We start from the raw sequence: 17,133 nt of genomic DNA on the forward strand, positions 1-17,133 counted from the left end.
CTTGCCTGTTTGTAGGTGACTGAATACTTATTTTCCACTCTAATTTGGAAATAAATTCTTTAAAAATCAAACAATGTGATTTTCTGTTTTTTCTCTCCACATTCTGTCTCTCATGGTTGAGGTTTACCCATGTTGGCAATTACAGGCCTCTCTAATCTTTTCAAGGGGGAGAACTTGCACAATTGGTGGTTGACGAAATACTTATTTGCCCCACTGTATATGTATATATAAATTTTAATAGTATGTAGAAATGTAACCTTCATATAATGAAAAAATAATGACAAAAGCAGAATTGTGTTCATTTCCAAGCTATCCTACTCTTTATTTAATGCAAATTACAGTACCAGGGAGGTAACTATTCCTCAGAGCACGCAGAGGGAATATTTACAGAGACGCACATTTAGCATAACTTCACAGAACAAAGGATAACAAAATAAAAATGTTCAGTCACAGAGTCATTCAAGTAGTAGTACTGTTATACGGGAATTTTTTTTTTTTTGGTGGTTTTATTATTTTTTTTTTTTGAGTCTTCAAACAATTCTCTTTTCTTAAACCCGATTAGCACATTGTGCTTTGCTATCAAAGTACACGAGCATCTCCACTTAATTTTTTTTTTTTTGGCAATCTTTGTGTTTTTGTGGAAGTGGGCGGGTTTTCGTGGATGCAAAATTACAGCAAGCAGGAAGTGGGAGGGAGGTCACATGACTCGAACCCTTAGGTGCTACCGAATACTGGACTAACTTTTGTGAAATATTCAACGTTACTTTCTGCGACAACCAAAAAAGGAATATTAGGGTCACAAATAAGAAACAACTAACATTTTTTTCATGTTATGAGGATATTAATCAAAATTAACTCATTGGCTGGCATTGATGGTGCTAGATGTCCAATCTTGAGGCGTCCAATCATCCTTCTGTTGTAAATTGAAGTTAGTTTATCACTAGTAGACGTCCAAATATTTTGAAGTAGGAGGGTGGCAACAAATGAATTTTTGTTCATGTTCGAATGAATGTCTGTTCAGTGGACGTAGTCAATGGCAGCCAACGAGTTAAAGGGTACCTTAGATAGAAAGACATGTAGTTCCTAAAAGATAAATGTTAGTATGAGTTATAATAATTTGATATTACAACCCCTCTTAATGTTTTCATTTTAATAAAATTTGTAAAATTTTAAACAAAAAATAAAATAAACGAGTAGCTCGCCATTGTTGTTGACGTTGCACGGTGGTGACGTCACATGGCCACTCTGCCATACTAGCTAGTGATTAAATACACCACAAGGTAGTGATTAAATACACCAGAAGGTCTCACTGGCGAGTTTTAAATTAATAAAGAGTTCAAGACAAAGAGTGTGTTTTGTCCCTCGACTGACACCGTAGTAAAGTCAGTCACAACAAACAAGACTTCTAATAATGGCTCCCAGCATAATAGTTTGTGTATTGTGACTAAATATTGCCATCCAGTGCATTTGTTGAGCTAAACGAGTTGCTAAACCGTTTAAATAGAATTTGACCGATCTCTGAGTAAGTTTTATGGGTATTATGCATATATATTTTGATTGTGAATTTGTGAATGCCAGTTCTCTTTGCATTGTTGTTTAACTGTGTGAGAATAGGGCCTCATTAATACAGACTGTAGTACTTTTCTTTTTGTGAACATTATTTTTTGAGAGAGATGAATATTATTTTTGTTGTATTTTCACTATATGATAATTATTTCCGTTGGGAAGGAGTTGCTGAAGCTTATACAAATATTTCTCTCTGCCTTACACCCCATTGTGCATTAAAGGAAAACTATGGCGTCAGTCAAGGGACAAAACGCACTCATTGGCTTGATCCCTAATTAATGTAAAACTCGCCAATGACACCTTGTGGCGTATTTAAATCACTACCTTACATAATTAAAGAGTGACACTTTTTTTTTGCGTGACACTGTGAAGTACGGCAGCGTGGCCCTGTGATGTCACCGCCCAGCGACGTCAACAACAATAGCGACCTACTAGTTAAAATAATTCTACATATATTATTGAAACGAAAACATTAACAAGGGTTTTAATATCAAATTATTATTACTTGTACTAAAATTTATCTTTTAAGAACTACATGTCTTTCTATCCGTGGATCACTCTAATAGAAAATAAATTTGCGCTATTGTGAGACTGAAGTGGTAATGAAATATATTGCACATAAACACTTGTAAATATATCAAAATGAAGTTTATATAGTCAGTAATATTACAATTAAATTGTATTATTTCTTAAATTATTTTTTTGAGCATATGCCTCCAACGCTAATCTTGGTTAGCACTTGAATGGCGTATTCCATTGTATATTAGCATTAAGCTAGTGGCCGCGTTCGGGAAAGTTTTGCATTTTAATCCTCAGCATGTGTAATTTTCTTTGTTATGACTGTTTAATGTTGCAGTTGACCTTCAACTTCTTGAATATCTAGTTTGTTTGTTTTTTTTTTTCAAATAAACTCGCCTCTATGTTTACAAGTCCGGCAGTATAATCAGTTCTACGAAGAACTGTGCAAACTGTGACAAAGTTTCCGCTTTGCTTGGAAACCAAACTGTGATTAAAAATGATATATAGAGGGTTAAAAATGTGTTTGTTTTTGTTTTAAACACATTATTAAAATTTTGTAATTTGATACTGAACTTTCTTGTTGTCAGTAGTATGCTTCTGTTCTACAATACCCAAATACAATTATGAAAATTTCTTGCAATTTCACAACTGTTTTCACATTCATTTCCCATGTGGCCCTAATACTCCTTTGTAATACTGCATTTTACAATATATACAGTCATCTGAGGTTCATGAGGACTGCTGCCGTGCCTCGTCAAATAAACATTAAAAGGAAACTATCATTACTATTAACAGTCAATGAACAATCTTTATATTACAATTAAGTGTGTGGGGGGGGGGGGGGTCGGGGACATTCAACAGCACCAAAGGGAAAAGGGGAGGAGTCACGATTACAGAAGGGGTGGCGACAAGGCGAAGGTGTATGAAAGCAAAGGCACTCCAAACTATACTTACACTATACATGACGAGTTGTCATTACAAGAACTACTGTACTGTACAGGTCATCATTGGACATATGGCTGGATAATCGTCGAAAATATCCATCAAGCGCTCAACATTTGCCCTGATTCTGACTTTTTTTTTTCTTTTTAAACAGTACATGGGTCTGCGTATTTATTTACAGAACAAAAAAGAAATCATGTAAAAATGACTTTTGGTGAGGAGCAGCTATACTGTATGTACAATTTTAGCTTTTTTTATGTGTAGTGAGTCGTTTTTTTATTTTAACTCATTGACATTCACAGAGACGCTCCAGTGCCATTAGCAGCGATAGACGTCCTTAGTCCAGATGAATTGGACGTCTATCACCGTCAATGGCAGCCAATGAGTACAAAAATGACTCACCCTTTCAGGTTACATTTTTTATGACAGTGATTTTTATATATATATATTTGGCTATATACGAATGGAAAAACGTTCCGTGATGAAGATGACAAACGGAAAATTCCAACAAAAAAATGTTCCTATTGTTTGTCAGCAGCAAATATTGCTACTGCCTGAGACTGATATGAACTCACCCATGAACAGACTTCAGAACCGTGGTAGTTAATATACATATATCTATATATACTTTTTATACATAAGTAAAGTAATATATAAACTGTATGTAATGCGTTTTTTTTTTTTTTTTGTATGTATATATTATACAAGCACACAGGACCAGATAAACATGTCACATCCGACACAAAAAAATAAAATAAAATTGCCCGAGTGGGGTAGAAAAATATTTTAAAATAAAATTTGAGTAAACCGGCTTGCTAAGCATTTTTAAAATAAAACAAATTCCCGTCTGGAATTGCTTCTTTGCACATGCAACTGTGTATGTGTTTTTGTGTGTTTGTGTATGCTAGCACGAGCCTCATGCCTTTAACTGCACCCCACCCGACTCCGGTACCCCCTAACCGTTCAGGCCATGCATTATAATAGGAGGAAAGGAATCAGGGTGGTGAGGATGCTGGACATTGGTTGCTTTTTAATGCATACAATCGTCCATGAAAACATTAGCGGACGAGCTTCGCGTGTACGTTGATGTGGAGTTCACACACCTGTCTGTGAAACGGCTTTGTGGGAAAGGCAGATTTTTGCGGCTGGCCGGAGGACAACAACGGGCGGAGGGCGGGCGGAAGGCTGTGCTCAGGAAGCTGAGTTGGAGGCGGAAGCAGAGGCGCTGGTGGTGCTGGGGACTCGATCTGTGCTGCTACCGTCTGAGAACACAAGGGGGGGCTCGTGTATTCATTTCCAAAAAAGCAAGCGCAGGAGTAGTACACTGAAAAAAATAACTGGAGGATTTACTTGATAAAATCATTGTAACAATTTGCACAAGCAGTAAAATTTACTTAATAGAAGTTCAAAACGGTTTTATCAAGTAAATCCACCAGTTATTTTTTACAGTGTAGTAGTAGTTTAAAGGGGCTGACAATGTGAAGGATTTTTTCAAATCAAAGATTTTTTTGATCGTCTTTTGTTTCCCGAAACTTTTTTTTAACCTAAAATGTTCCTTTTTACTCTTACCTTTAATTTTTCAACCTGATAATTGTAAAATATTCTATCATCTATACTGAGTCTCAAACGGAAACATAGCAGGTAGTATAAATGACCTTCATGTGATTTCTTTCCCTCCCTTTTTTTTACATTTCTTCTCTAAAAAAAATAAATCCTTTTTTAAATGTATTAGTTACCTAAAAATTGGCCATTTAAATTTGTTTTTTATTATTGTATTTTTTTTTAAACCAAATAATTGTCAAAACCCTCTACATTTGACTCAATGGGAAAGACAAAAGCTAAATATGAACGACGCTTCATGGTAAAGATGGCTGTCATTTCTTTTATTTAAAATGATCTTTTCATTCTATTAATATATTTTTCCTTTTTCAAAATTTTTTAACCCAACATCACCCTTATGGATTTTTTTTTTTTTTACCTAAAAATTGTCCAAACCCTGTATTTTTAGTGTCTTAAAGGGAAAGTTAACAGCTTAATATAAATGACCTTCATGTGAAATATTACATTATTTAAAATCAATCTTTTTTTTCCCCTTCTTGTATGGATGTATTTTTTTCTCTCCTAAAATATTCATCTTTTCCTTAAATTATTTTTTTCAACCTAAAAATCATCCACACCCTCCATTTTGAATCTCCTAACTCATTGGCTGCCATTGACGGTAATAGACAAAAAAACAAAGTTGCTTTAAAACTCAACTGTTTTCACATTCACCTCGTAGTAACTTTGGCATGTTACCATTAAAAACACTTAAACTAGGAAAACACATTAACAACCTTACTACTGTTCTAATATTATGTCATAAATTTACTTAATCAACAGCCATAGTAGGAGGTCAGAGTGAAGCTTACCTGTGGTGGCGGAGGCGTTGGTCGGGGTGGAAGCGGCGGCCTGACTGCGAGCGTGGGCCGGGATGAGAATGGAGGCCAGAGACGGATTGCTGGACAGCTCTGAGAGAGATGAAACCCAAAAAACATTACAGCGGGCTCTCGGTCACTATTCCCCTCCTAGAGTTGTTCTTTTAATTGTAATCTAATAATTGTAGTCTAACATTAGTATTAGCTACTGGTTGTTATTAGGACTGCCACAATCAGGGGCAGTTTACATGGCGACTCTGCGACACAAAGACGCAATGACTGAGTTGCGGACTCGCCTCGCGTGCATATGGTGTCGGTGAAGACGGAAGGCGAAGACGAAAAATTCTGAATCCCACCTCCAAAGTGGAAGAATCCGATTGCGGGGGGTTTAGGGGGGCTTCCTCGGCATGCATATCAAAGGCTCCAGCAGCACGAGACCGCGTCGTTAATGTCAGCACTTGTACACGTCACATTGGGCGTGCGCAGCGGTGCTACTAAACATTAAAAACAGCAAATATGGCGGAATGTCGGCTTTAATTTACCGTTTTAATAATATTTTTAAATTAAATATGTTGAACGTTTCAATTTTTGTGCCTTTTTGAGCAAAAGAAAAATGACATTGCTTCGAGTGGGCGAGCATATTTTTTTTTCCAGGCTGAGGGAGCTTGGTGGGGTCAAAGTGCATCATTCTCTGTCGCCCAGTAAATCTGCAATGCCCCCTAGGGCCTGGCATGAATACTACATCGTTTTCATGCGGAATCGCGACATTGTTCAAATGGAGAGGCAAATGCAAATGCAAATTTGACACTGATGAAGATTTTTTTTTTCCCCCAACTGTAAACACAGAACTGCTACCACAGACCACTAGTGTTTCTGTCCTCTCATGTGCGACTTGACGGCTTTGACCCCCATTGCACCCCCAACCCCCTCAAAAAAAAAAAAAAGTATTTTTGCAAGACTTTGCACTGGGCACTGTTGTTATTTTTACCTGGGGCCAACCTTCTCTTAAATATACTGTGATGGGGGAAAATATTATGTGATGCCTTAACATTAGCACATTATGCCTTTGTGATGTATGATTGCCTCTGTGACCTAGATTGTAACAACTTCTCCTTGTTTCCACTTTGACGCCTGTTTTTGTTTTTCACCTTGGGTTCCATAGTTCGGAGGGAATCTCACGAGATAACTTTTTTTGCACCATAGTATTGTTTTTTTACGCGCTTGGGTTCCATAGTTAGGAGGGAATCTCACGAGATAACTTGTTTTGCACCCATAATATTTACCGCGGGGACAGAACATCCGTTACCAAGACGGCACAACTTGTTGACAATGTGAGAAGCCCTTTTTCAAGGGGCTGAACCAAAAGTAGCTTTAATATTTGTCATTTGGGCAAGGCGCTCGCCGCCTGGGGCGGGGTTGGCCGTCCCCGCCGCCACGGGGCGCATTCCTATAAGAACCGGACATTTCCGGGCGACCCGCAAAGTCCGCTGGAGGATCACGTACGGATCGCTCAGCTTTGTTCCTTCGCCGCTTTACCAGAGCGTTGGCTCACCGCTCATTTGTCACGGTAAGCGATTTTCATTGCTAAGGAACATCTTGTTGTGCTGTAACGGTAGCGCGGGGATTCTGGGATTGACAAGCTAGATCTAGCGTCATCGTTACCACTTGTTATGCTGGTTTTGATGTTTGTTTGCCTGCTCTTGTGTGATTGTAATAAATAAATCTCATTTATTCTGCATTTTCTAATCAATAAACATCGTATATTTTGCAAAAGTGTGCCTGTTGCTGACTCACTGCGAACCCGGAAATTTCGGAAAACATACCGTCTTCCATCCATTTTTGATTACATTTACACTTCCCCATCTCTACATTTTCCCGCTCACCTCTACAACTACGAATGCCCAGGAATTGGCGTCATTACGATAACTCAAGTCTCTGACGTACCCTAAGGTTGCGGATAACGTACTGTATAACATATATTAATCCCAAAACTCTCGTATTTAGTGCACAGTCCTGAATAAACAAATTCATATTGGGAGACTACAGTGATTTCCCTGGCATTAAACACATTGTCTGGAAATATAATACCTAATGCAATTTTCCATTAAATTTAAGACAATTTAGGACCTTGATTATAAAACATTTTTAGACTTTAAGGACACATGGGAGCCCTGTCTTTATAGTTCATTCATTCATTCATTTTCCATGCCGCTTATCCTCACAAGGGTCGCAGAGGTGCTGGAGCCAATTCCATCTACCTACGGGCAGTAGGCAGGGTACACCCCAAATTAGTTGCCAGTTTTCATTTTTAATTAAAAAAAAAAAAAAAAAAAAGGTTAAGAAAAAAAAAGAAAAAAAAAAAACTGTAAATATTCACTTGTTTCCTTATTTTTTCATTAAAAAAGTAAAAAAGTACTTGTTTGTATTTATTTGTGACAATACTGTATTGGCCCAAATAAGACAGTCCTGATTATAAGACGACCCCCTCTTTTTCAAGACTCAAGTTTGAAAAAAGACTTTTTGAACACCAAATTAATTTTTATACAGAAAATAATTACAGTACATCTGAAACAAATGATTATAACAATATATTTGAGAGAAAAAGCATGTTATTTTGCCTCATTCAAATCTTAACATCTGAACATTTAAAAATGTAAACTGAAGTGCAATCACATTCGTAAATGAATGGCTTCTGGTTTTTGAAATGTAAATAAACCAATCTATTGTGATAAAACAACAAAATTGCAGTAACTACATTAACCATCAAACTGGAGTCTAACTGTAACTGTAGTCTTGAAACAAATCTGAATAAGGACAAACATTGCAATAAAATAATGTAAACTGGTTAAACTTGAGAGTAGCTGAGATCTGTCATGACAGAATATCGCTTCAATGATATCTGGCGCCATCTAGCGTCTTGAATAGGTATAACGTCTAGACCGCGAATATAAGACGACCCCCACTTTTTCAGTCTTATTTCAATGCAAAAAACACCGTCTTATGTTCGGGCCAAATTTTGAAATAATAAACAGTAATAAATATTAGAGTTGTCCGATATTATTGGCTCTGATTAAACGCATTTTAAAATGACATTGGATAATATCGACATCTGTTTTTCATTATCAATTTAAGGCCAATATGCCATATGGCAGTGCCTTATTGACACTTTGCACTTTACTTGATCCAAAGAAAATGATGATGTCTAGTCCACAACGGCATATATCGGTATCGGATTTTTGGACTTGGACAATATCGGGATATCATTTAGACATTATCAGACAAGTGTAGTAAATATCTCTTATGCTTTATCAATTTAATGTTGTTCAAATTAAAAATAAAAAAAAAGTAAAATCTCTAAATATGCTCTGATTTCTGTAGCCCTGAGTAATACAACCAACATATGATTTCTATATGAGACGATGAGTCGACTCATTAGCAGAAACAATCCGCGATCAGTCTGCTGTCAAAATAATAAAGTTTGTTGCTGCCCTGATTTTAAGAGTGTTAAAGTGTACAGGAACTGCCCACCTTGTGTAGTGAAATTGAAGAGGGAAGGCTTCTCGCGGCCGTTGGGCAGCTTGACGTTGGGGTCGCGCAGCTCGTCGAAGAAGGAGTGCGCGCAGGCCTCCAGAGGCGTGAGGCGCGCAGTGGGCGTGTACTCCAGCAGCCGCGAGCACAGGGCAATTGCCTCGGGCGGCGTACGCGGCCGAAACACCTGCACACCAGTCGCACACACAGAGGTCTGTACGGTCAGCACGCACAGGAGGCCAAAAACACAATGAAACATTTCGGTTTCCTGGCCACAAAATGCATTACAAGGCAATAATAGGCAAGGCGGCAGTCGCAAATTGGTGGTAATGCTCTAAAATTCAAACCCCATACCCTTTGAAGCAGGGATGGGAAAACATTTAATTGTCTGATAGTGCCCGTCATTCATAGATAAAGTAAATTTAAGTGGGGTTGTAGTGGTGTAAATTAAGCCTGAACGATATATCATTTAAACATCGCCATCGCGATGTGCGCATGCGCGATAGTCACATAGCAAGGACGTGCGATAGTTTTTTAAATTATTTTTCCAATCCACAAACCTTTGTTCTGCTTCACTCGCTCGGACAACATCTCTCACCCCCTTTTTCAGCTCTCAGTCACAGCGCACTTGCTTATTAAAGTTAATGAGGGCTTTGATCTGGCCAAAGAAGCCTGGCAGCAATCTGTCAATCATCGTTTAACTTGTTAAACAGTTTCTGCAAGGAAGCGCGGGCTGGAATGAATGTGTGTGTCTGGGGGGGGAAGAATGCGGAGACGTTTGAGACATATAAAATAAACACCAGAAGTGATTATGAGCAGGAGTCACAGCCATGTTAGGTAAACAGAAGCATTTAATAAAGCCAAGCATTTTTCTACTACAGTACTTTATTCTTGTTTAAAAATGATTCAGTGGGCCAGTTATGTTTGAAACAGATCATAATTATTACATTTGGAGTGCTTTAAAAGCATTTATTAATATATATATATATATTTATACTTACATACATACATTTTTTAAAATCATACTTTGGGGGAAAAAAAGTGAGAAAAAACGTCTTCTATGTATCTCTTTCCAGTGCTAGATCTGAATAAATACATTGAGCACACACACACACACACACACACACAAAATGGGGTGGGGTGGGCTACTTCGCGGTTTTTCACTTAACGCGGTGGGTTCTGGTCCCTATTAACCGCGAAAAACGATGGAATACTGTACACTGTGGTCATGATGAGTCATCCAAAGTCTTTCCAAACAGCTTTTCAAGTCATCTAGTAAAAATTTCTTTAAAAAAAAAAAAAATATATATATATATATACATATATATATATTAGGGCTGTCAAACGATTAAAATTTTTAATCGAGTTAATTACAGCTTAAAAATTAATCGTAATTAATCGCAATTAATCGCAATTAATCGCAATTCAAACCATCTATAAAATATTCCATATTTTTCTGTAAATTATACAGTGGGGAGAACAAGTATTTGATACACTGTCAATGGGTTTGCCCATTGGCAGTGTATCAAATACTTGTTCTCCCCACTGTATATATATTCTGTAAAATAAATTGTTGGAATGGAAAGATAAGACACAAGATGGAAATGTACATTCAACATACGGTACATAAGGACTGTAGTGGGCATTTCACTCTACTGTCATTTAAATCTGTCTATGCTGTCCTCACTCCGAAGCGTCTACTTTTTCCAAAGCTAGACAGCTAGTGAACGACGCCTTAATAATCAGACTTCTTCCTTTTTCATCTGATTTTTTAATAAAATGGCCTCAAACCATTGTCCTCTTTAGACCGTTGTAAAACTACAAAAAAAAGTACACAAGTATTGCATTAGCAACAACGTTAGCTTAGCACGCTATACAGTAGAGCTGGGAATCTTTGGGCACCTAACGATTTGATTACGATTACGATTCAGAGGCTCCGATTCGATTATGAAACGATTATTGATGCACCCCCCTCCTTTTCTTTTCTTTTCTTTTTTTTTTTTTTTTTTTTTTTTTTTTTTTTAAAGTTTTGTACATTAGTTCCAAAATTGTTCAAAAATACTCTCAGGCTAAACCAAACTACTATTTCAGTATCAAGTTCACATATAGCAGTAAACAAATATACAAAAATAACAGTAAATAAAAAAACTCCAGTCCCCATTCTGTATCAGCAGCTTTAAACTACATTCAATTAATTTAATGTTGTGAATCAACCGTTAAAGTTGTTAAAATTGCTCCCGTTATTCCATAATTTCCCTTTTGTCTACTTTCGACATGTGAAAGTTTTAAAACTATTTTAAAGATAGATTCAAGTCAATATTTTACCGATTTAGGAGTATTTTAGATAAAAAGTTAATTAGGTTTGCTTGGAAGGTTCGCTACAACAGCCTTGCAGGGAAGTGTACTGCTTTAAGATGGCGGCCGTTTACTAACGCCCGCATCTAGCTTTTTGTAGATATGCTGCTTACACTACCGAATCTATAATGCATCTAGTCCTATATAAATGATATCTACCGTAACATTATGTGGCTGTACTTTGTAGCAGCTTTTCGGCAGCAGTCAGGTATGTTGTTGTGTTTTTTTTATCTCGTGGCATGAGTTGAGCTAGAGCCGTGAGTTGAGCATTGGCATTACCTGAGGGGCCGGGTAATGAGAAGCATGATGTTTAGCTACTCTCGCTCCGTTCCGTCCCAAAGACAGCGCGGCGCGCTGAGTGTGTTGTACTTCCGCTTTACTTGGCATATTTCAATAATCGGAATTTGGATGTTTGTGAATCGTTCTCGAATCTTCCACGGCCGAATCGCGAATAATCTAAGAATCGGAAATTTTGCACACCTCTACTATACAGGTTCACTAAACATAAACAAAAAGCGTCTCATACAAAAAATATAACATTTCGCTTACTAACATAATATGTACATTCTTTACAACAACCATACTTACGGACAAATCTTGTCCAAGGATCATATAAGCACAACATTACAACTTAGGCGTCAGCCCGAGGCATCGTGCAGCCATATTGAACTGGCAAGAAAACAATAAACAATGTCGCAAAGCGACCACAAGAATATATATATATATATATTTTTTTTTAATATCGCAATATAATATCGCAATATATCGCAAACCCCCCAAAAAATCGCAGCATTAGTTTTTTCCAATATCGTTCAGGCCTAGTGTAAATACTCAATTCTGATCATTTGAAAAGATTCCTAAATTATTTATTCAACTTCGTTATGTTCATTAATTCAATTAACCAATTCAGTGAAAATTAAAAACCTTTTTTGGTATAGTTTAAATATATATATATATATATATGATTTTAAAAGATAAAATATAAAATGTCTTATTTAATACAAAAAATATTTGAATTTAAAAAATATTTATATTTATATAAAAAATATTTTTAAAATATTTATATTTGACTAGACATGTGCCGATTACTGGTTTCAAGGTATACCGTGGTATGAAACCATGACGGTTTCAAAAAGTCATAAAAAGTCATACCGTCCCTACAGTGTTAGCTATTTCTTATGTCTCAAAAATACAAGAATTCCCTCACTTGCAGCTATAAGGCTCAACCCTCCCCCACAGGTTGTTGCTCAGTGTCCGTGAGTCAGCTGTGCTACACGATGGCTGGAGGAGGTGAAACTCCTGAACTTTTCCCCCCATTGAAAAAATATGAAATCCCTGGTATGGGAATACTTTGGCTACAGAAAAGTTAGACAGCCGTGGCTTAGAGGAGGAGGGCCAACCGACATGTAAAACATGTTTGCGGAGGGTGGCTGCCGAGGAGGCAATACCTCCAAAATTATTTCACGTTTATACAAAATTAAAGTTTAGTAAACACTGTCATGAATGTTTCCCACCAGCTACGAGAGTTAACTCCAGCGTGTTTAGTGTGTCTAGCAGTGGTAAAACATGTGGTGTTGTTTTTCCCTCTTGCAAATGTCTGTGTTAGGAAAGAGGGTGTGGGTATAATGTAAACATGATACGAGTCATACTCGTGCATTTTATGGAAAATAACTCATCGTTTTTGTTGCCGTTGAGCGGCTCACCTAAAGAACTGCATTTATTTTATTTTATTTAGAATATTTCAGTAGTTTTTTGTCTTTTTTTAATTATTTTCTTTTTTTATTTTAACTTAACATTATAATTATGTTCCAAATTGCTAATATGTTTTGAAAAAAAAAAATCCTGTTCAATAAACCCAGATATCGCAAAGTAACACATTTTAGATAGTAATTGCAATACTGTGATACCGTGAAACCGTGATATTTTGGCTTAAGGTTATCATACTGTCAGAATCTCATACCGGCACATGCATAGTCAATATTAATATTGGCAGTTTTAGGTGGGAGCCTTGCATCTCCAAAACAATAATTTTTCAGAAAATAAATTTAGCAGCATACTTTTTAAATCATTAAGGCGCATAACTCGGGGCAAACTACTTTCAATTTGTAAATACATTTTCTAATTAAAAGAAATATTTATTGATGGCACTAAACAACAACAAAATAAAAAATGATTTTACAGCTATAATGTATGTAAAGACTTCATAATGATATTGACGAGACACGGGGCAGATTTATAGGGGGCCTATCTCCGTCAAAGCTGACCGAGTGGAAACACAGACAAAGAGCTTTATACGTTGAAAATTCTTGTGAATAAATGTGTAAATCCCTGAATTCTTTATAGATATGGACGTAAAACAGTCTAGATTCTTTGTTAAAAGAGCAAAGAACTGGGCAGTTAGCATTTATTTCACATAAATATGTCGAATGTGCTGCTCGTCTTTAGGCCACTGTAGCGCCGCCTTATCACCACAAAAGGCTTTTTACATTGAAAATTCTTGTGAATAAATGCTTAAATCCCTGAATTCTTTATAGATACGGAAGTAAAACAGTCTCGATTCTTGGTTAAAAGAGCAAAGAACCGGGCAGTTAGCATTTATTTTACGTAAATATGTCGAATGTGCTGCTGGTCTTTAAGCCACTGTGGCACCGCCTGATCACCACAAAGAGCTTTTTACATTAAAAAATTATTGTGAATAAATGCTTAAATCCCTGAATTCTTTATAGATATGAACATAAAACAGTCTCAATTCTTGGTTAAAAGCAAAAAAAAAAATTGGGCAGTTAGCATTTATTTTATGTAAATATTGCGAATTATGACGCCAATGCCGTAGCGGTTAATTTCTCCCATTGATTTTTTTCACGTTTCAAAAAGTAATGCATGGTACGAAAAACATAATAATTACCTTGAATCCTTGAACAAATCACTACTGAAACAATCCTTCCTGTATGTGTACAGCTTTCGGACTTTTTCAACCTAAATCCGGCGTTGGATCGCTACATGTGTTGAAAAACTGCGACCGACTGCGAATAACTGTGGGACGGCCCCCTACTTGAAGGCGTGGCGCAGTGTCTGTGGAATGTGTCCCGTCAATATCATTATGATGTCTATGGTACAATTTTAGTTTTCTTGCTGTTATAAACATTGACAGAGTATGTGTTGTGGTAGTTAGCAAAACAAATGAACTGGCAGAGAATGACGACACTTCAATGCCGTGATGTCTATCGCCGTCAATGGCAGCTAATGAGACAAAAGACAGAATACGACACTCGTCATCATTTGTATACAAATTATGGTTGGTTTACAGACGACCACAAAATATACTCTTCAAAATCACCTTTCAAATCTTATTGCCGCCCCACATTGAGAGTCATGACAAAACATATGCATGAAGTAGTATATTAGAGAATAAAAAGGGCTCCTGTACCTGTTGACTCACCTTAGTCCATGGATGGGCCTTAATCTGGGGGAATTTGAACTCTGTGTAGTTGGGGTTCATCTCGCGGATCTGCTCCCGCGTTGGTGTCCCCAAAACCTAAAACCAACATTGGACGCGCCAAGTGACTAAAACAGACCGCCAGCTCACGAATTTTCAATTGAAATCTTGCTTTACCTTGATAATTTCCACCAGTTGATCCACTCCGCTGTCGCCGGGGAAGATCGGTTGACCTAGCAACAGCTCGGCTAGCACGCACCCTGCTGACCACACATCTGAAAAGGTCAAATTCCAATTGATTAGCGGTGCAACGGTTCAGTTAGCCCACGGTTCGGTTTGAACCTCGGTTTTGGTTCGGTTTGCGTTTTGCTTTTTTAAAATTTTATTTTATTTATTAATTTTTTTTAAAAACTGCCTTTATTTTGCTTTTTAAAAAATGAAATAAACACTTAAAATGTAAACATTTTCGACTGTTAAAATGCCTCTTAGCTCTTTGGCTAGTGTAGTGACTGACTACTGAAATACACACACAGTAGTAAAAAAGTTACTTGGCAAAGTAACTGGTGATACCTTTCATGTTTTTTTTCCGTTAAAAAAACAAACAAACAAACAAACAAACCCAAAACCATAGTAACCTTTGCTATGTTTGGAGATCATTTAATGTTGTGAATCAACCATTAAAGTTGATAAAATTGCTCCCATTTTTGCATTAGTTCCCTTCCGTCTACTTTTGTGAAAATTTTAAAATTGTTTCATCGTTTAAAGATAGACTCAAGTCAAGATTTTGCCGATTTAGGAGTATTTTGGATAAAAAGTTGCTTAGGTTCGCTCGGAAGGTTTACTACAACAGAGCCTTTCTGAGAAGTTTACTGCTCTAAAATGGCGGCTGTTTACTAACGCTACCGAGTGTCATTTCACATGTACTGTAGTTCTATATGCATGAGATATCTAGGCGTAGATTGTATGCTGTCGGCTACAGTCAGGAAATATTGGAGCCACCGAGCCTAGCATCGCGTTTGCTACAGCGTCTCAACACTCTTCCCTCTCCGTGTCTGACCTTTCTCGCGTCAGTCAACCAACGTATTAACGAACATTGTCTCCTTGCAGAAACGGTGACCAAACCCGAACGGATGGAAAAAAAAAAAAAAAAACCAAGGCACAAAAAACGTGAAGATTTTAAACGTAACGTACGGCGTACACATTTAAAAATCAGTGCTCACTTGTACAAATTACGACGAGACCCTATAACTTGACAGGTATGAATTATAGTGGACCGTCACAGTTAGGTAGTAGCACTCTGTCGCACGGGACGCCCAACTATCAGTGGTCAGGGCAAAACTATGTGGTTTAGCGAAATCATTTCGATGGCTTTGCGTGCCATTTCATAAATGACGGGGATTACGTTGTTGGAGAAATATGTCCGCGAGGGAACAATATAACGCGGGTCAAGCGTTGCAAATAAATTAACGAAGCCTGCCGTGTGTTATCACTGGTGTCATCTTCGGGGTTGTCCTGCCCTGAGAAAGTGATATCTGTGCGTGATGCCGGCTGAGGTGCCGGAGTCATGTTATAAAAGTGTTGCCATTAGCATGGGGAACAAGCGCTGAGCAATCTTTGCAAATTTTTTTTTTTTTTTCAATATTTTCTCTCCCTCCGCATTGTAGTCCACGGGGAAACCAAAATGTTGCAACGCCGCAGATTTGAAAGAAGCCGGTGCTTCCTCAAAATTCGGTCTCTCCACTCCTCCGCTCGCCATAGCTATTTGTTTTCTTTCTTGTTTCACTTTCACTTCGCTCGTAAGCGAGAGAGGGCGTTACTCGGCTTCGTACCGTTCGGCTTTGAACCGCAAACCGTTGCACCGCTACAATTGATGATATGAGATCAATGTTGAGCTTATTTATTTGAAAATTTAAAAAATAAAAATAAAAAAGGAAAAAAATAGTGAACATTCTTTTTTACTCTTTTATAGACATTTTTTTATTTGAATCCCGCCTTCCATTGGGTGACTCACCTATACTGGAGGTGTAGTCAGTGGCTCCGAATATGAGCTCCGGGGCTCGATAATAGCGAGAGCAGATGTAGGATACGTTTGGCTCGCCACGTACAAGCTGCTTGGCGCTACAAATTTGAAAAAATAAGCAACAAAAATGTATTATTCAGGGTCAAAAGGTAAGACAAGCCTGGCGTCCTACCTGCCAAAGTCGCAGAGTTTCAGCACGGCTGTCTCGGGATCCAGTAGCAGGTTTTGAGGCTTGATATCCCGATGGCAGATACCGAATGAATGGATATAGGCCAGACTTCGGAATAGTTGGTACATGTACAGCTGCAAAGACATACAAAGACATATAATCATTTCCTGCCACTGATAACTAC

General features: G+C 37.5%; 1 protein-coding gene across 3 annotated transcripts in view; it reads right to left on the bottom strand.

Annotated features, from left to right (window-relative positions):
• Positions 1–292: 292 nt before the first annotated feature.
• Positions 293–17,133, bottom strand: part of gsk3ba (glycogen synthase kinase 3 beta, genome duplicate a) — a 54,282-nt gene continuing 37,441 nt past the window's right edge. The window contains exons 5-11 of one of the 3 annotated variants that reach the window (XM_057851765.1): positions 16,953–17,083; positions 16,772–16,878; positions 14,938–15,035; positions 14,764–14,859; positions 8,970–9,156; positions 5,436–5,534; positions 293–4,289 (exon numbers count right to left, since the gene is read on the bottom strand). In XM_057851765.1, the coding sequence (XP_057707748.1) occupies positions 4,219–4,289; positions 5,436–5,534; positions 8,970–9,156; positions 14,764–14,859; positions 14,938–15,035; positions 16,772–16,878; positions 16,953–17,083 (789 nt within the window). In that variant the 3' untranslated portion in view covers positions 293–4,218. Of the gene's footprint in view, positions 4,290–5,435; positions 5,535–8,969; positions 9,184–14,751; positions 14,860–14,937; positions 15,036–16,771; positions 16,879–16,952; positions 17,084–17,133 lie in introns of all 3 variants that reach the window. The other 2 variants (XM_057851764.1, XM_057851762.1) reach the window with 2 other exon arrangements.

Source organism: Corythoichthys intestinalis, chromosome 12, assembly GCF_030265065.1.
Source record: "Corythoichthys intestinalis isolate RoL2023-P3 chromosome 12, ASM3026506v1, whole genome shotgun sequence".
Taxonomy (NCBI): domain Eukaryota; kingdom Metazoa; phylum Chordata; class Actinopteri; order Syngnathiformes; family Syngnathidae; genus Corythoichthys; species Corythoichthys intestinalis.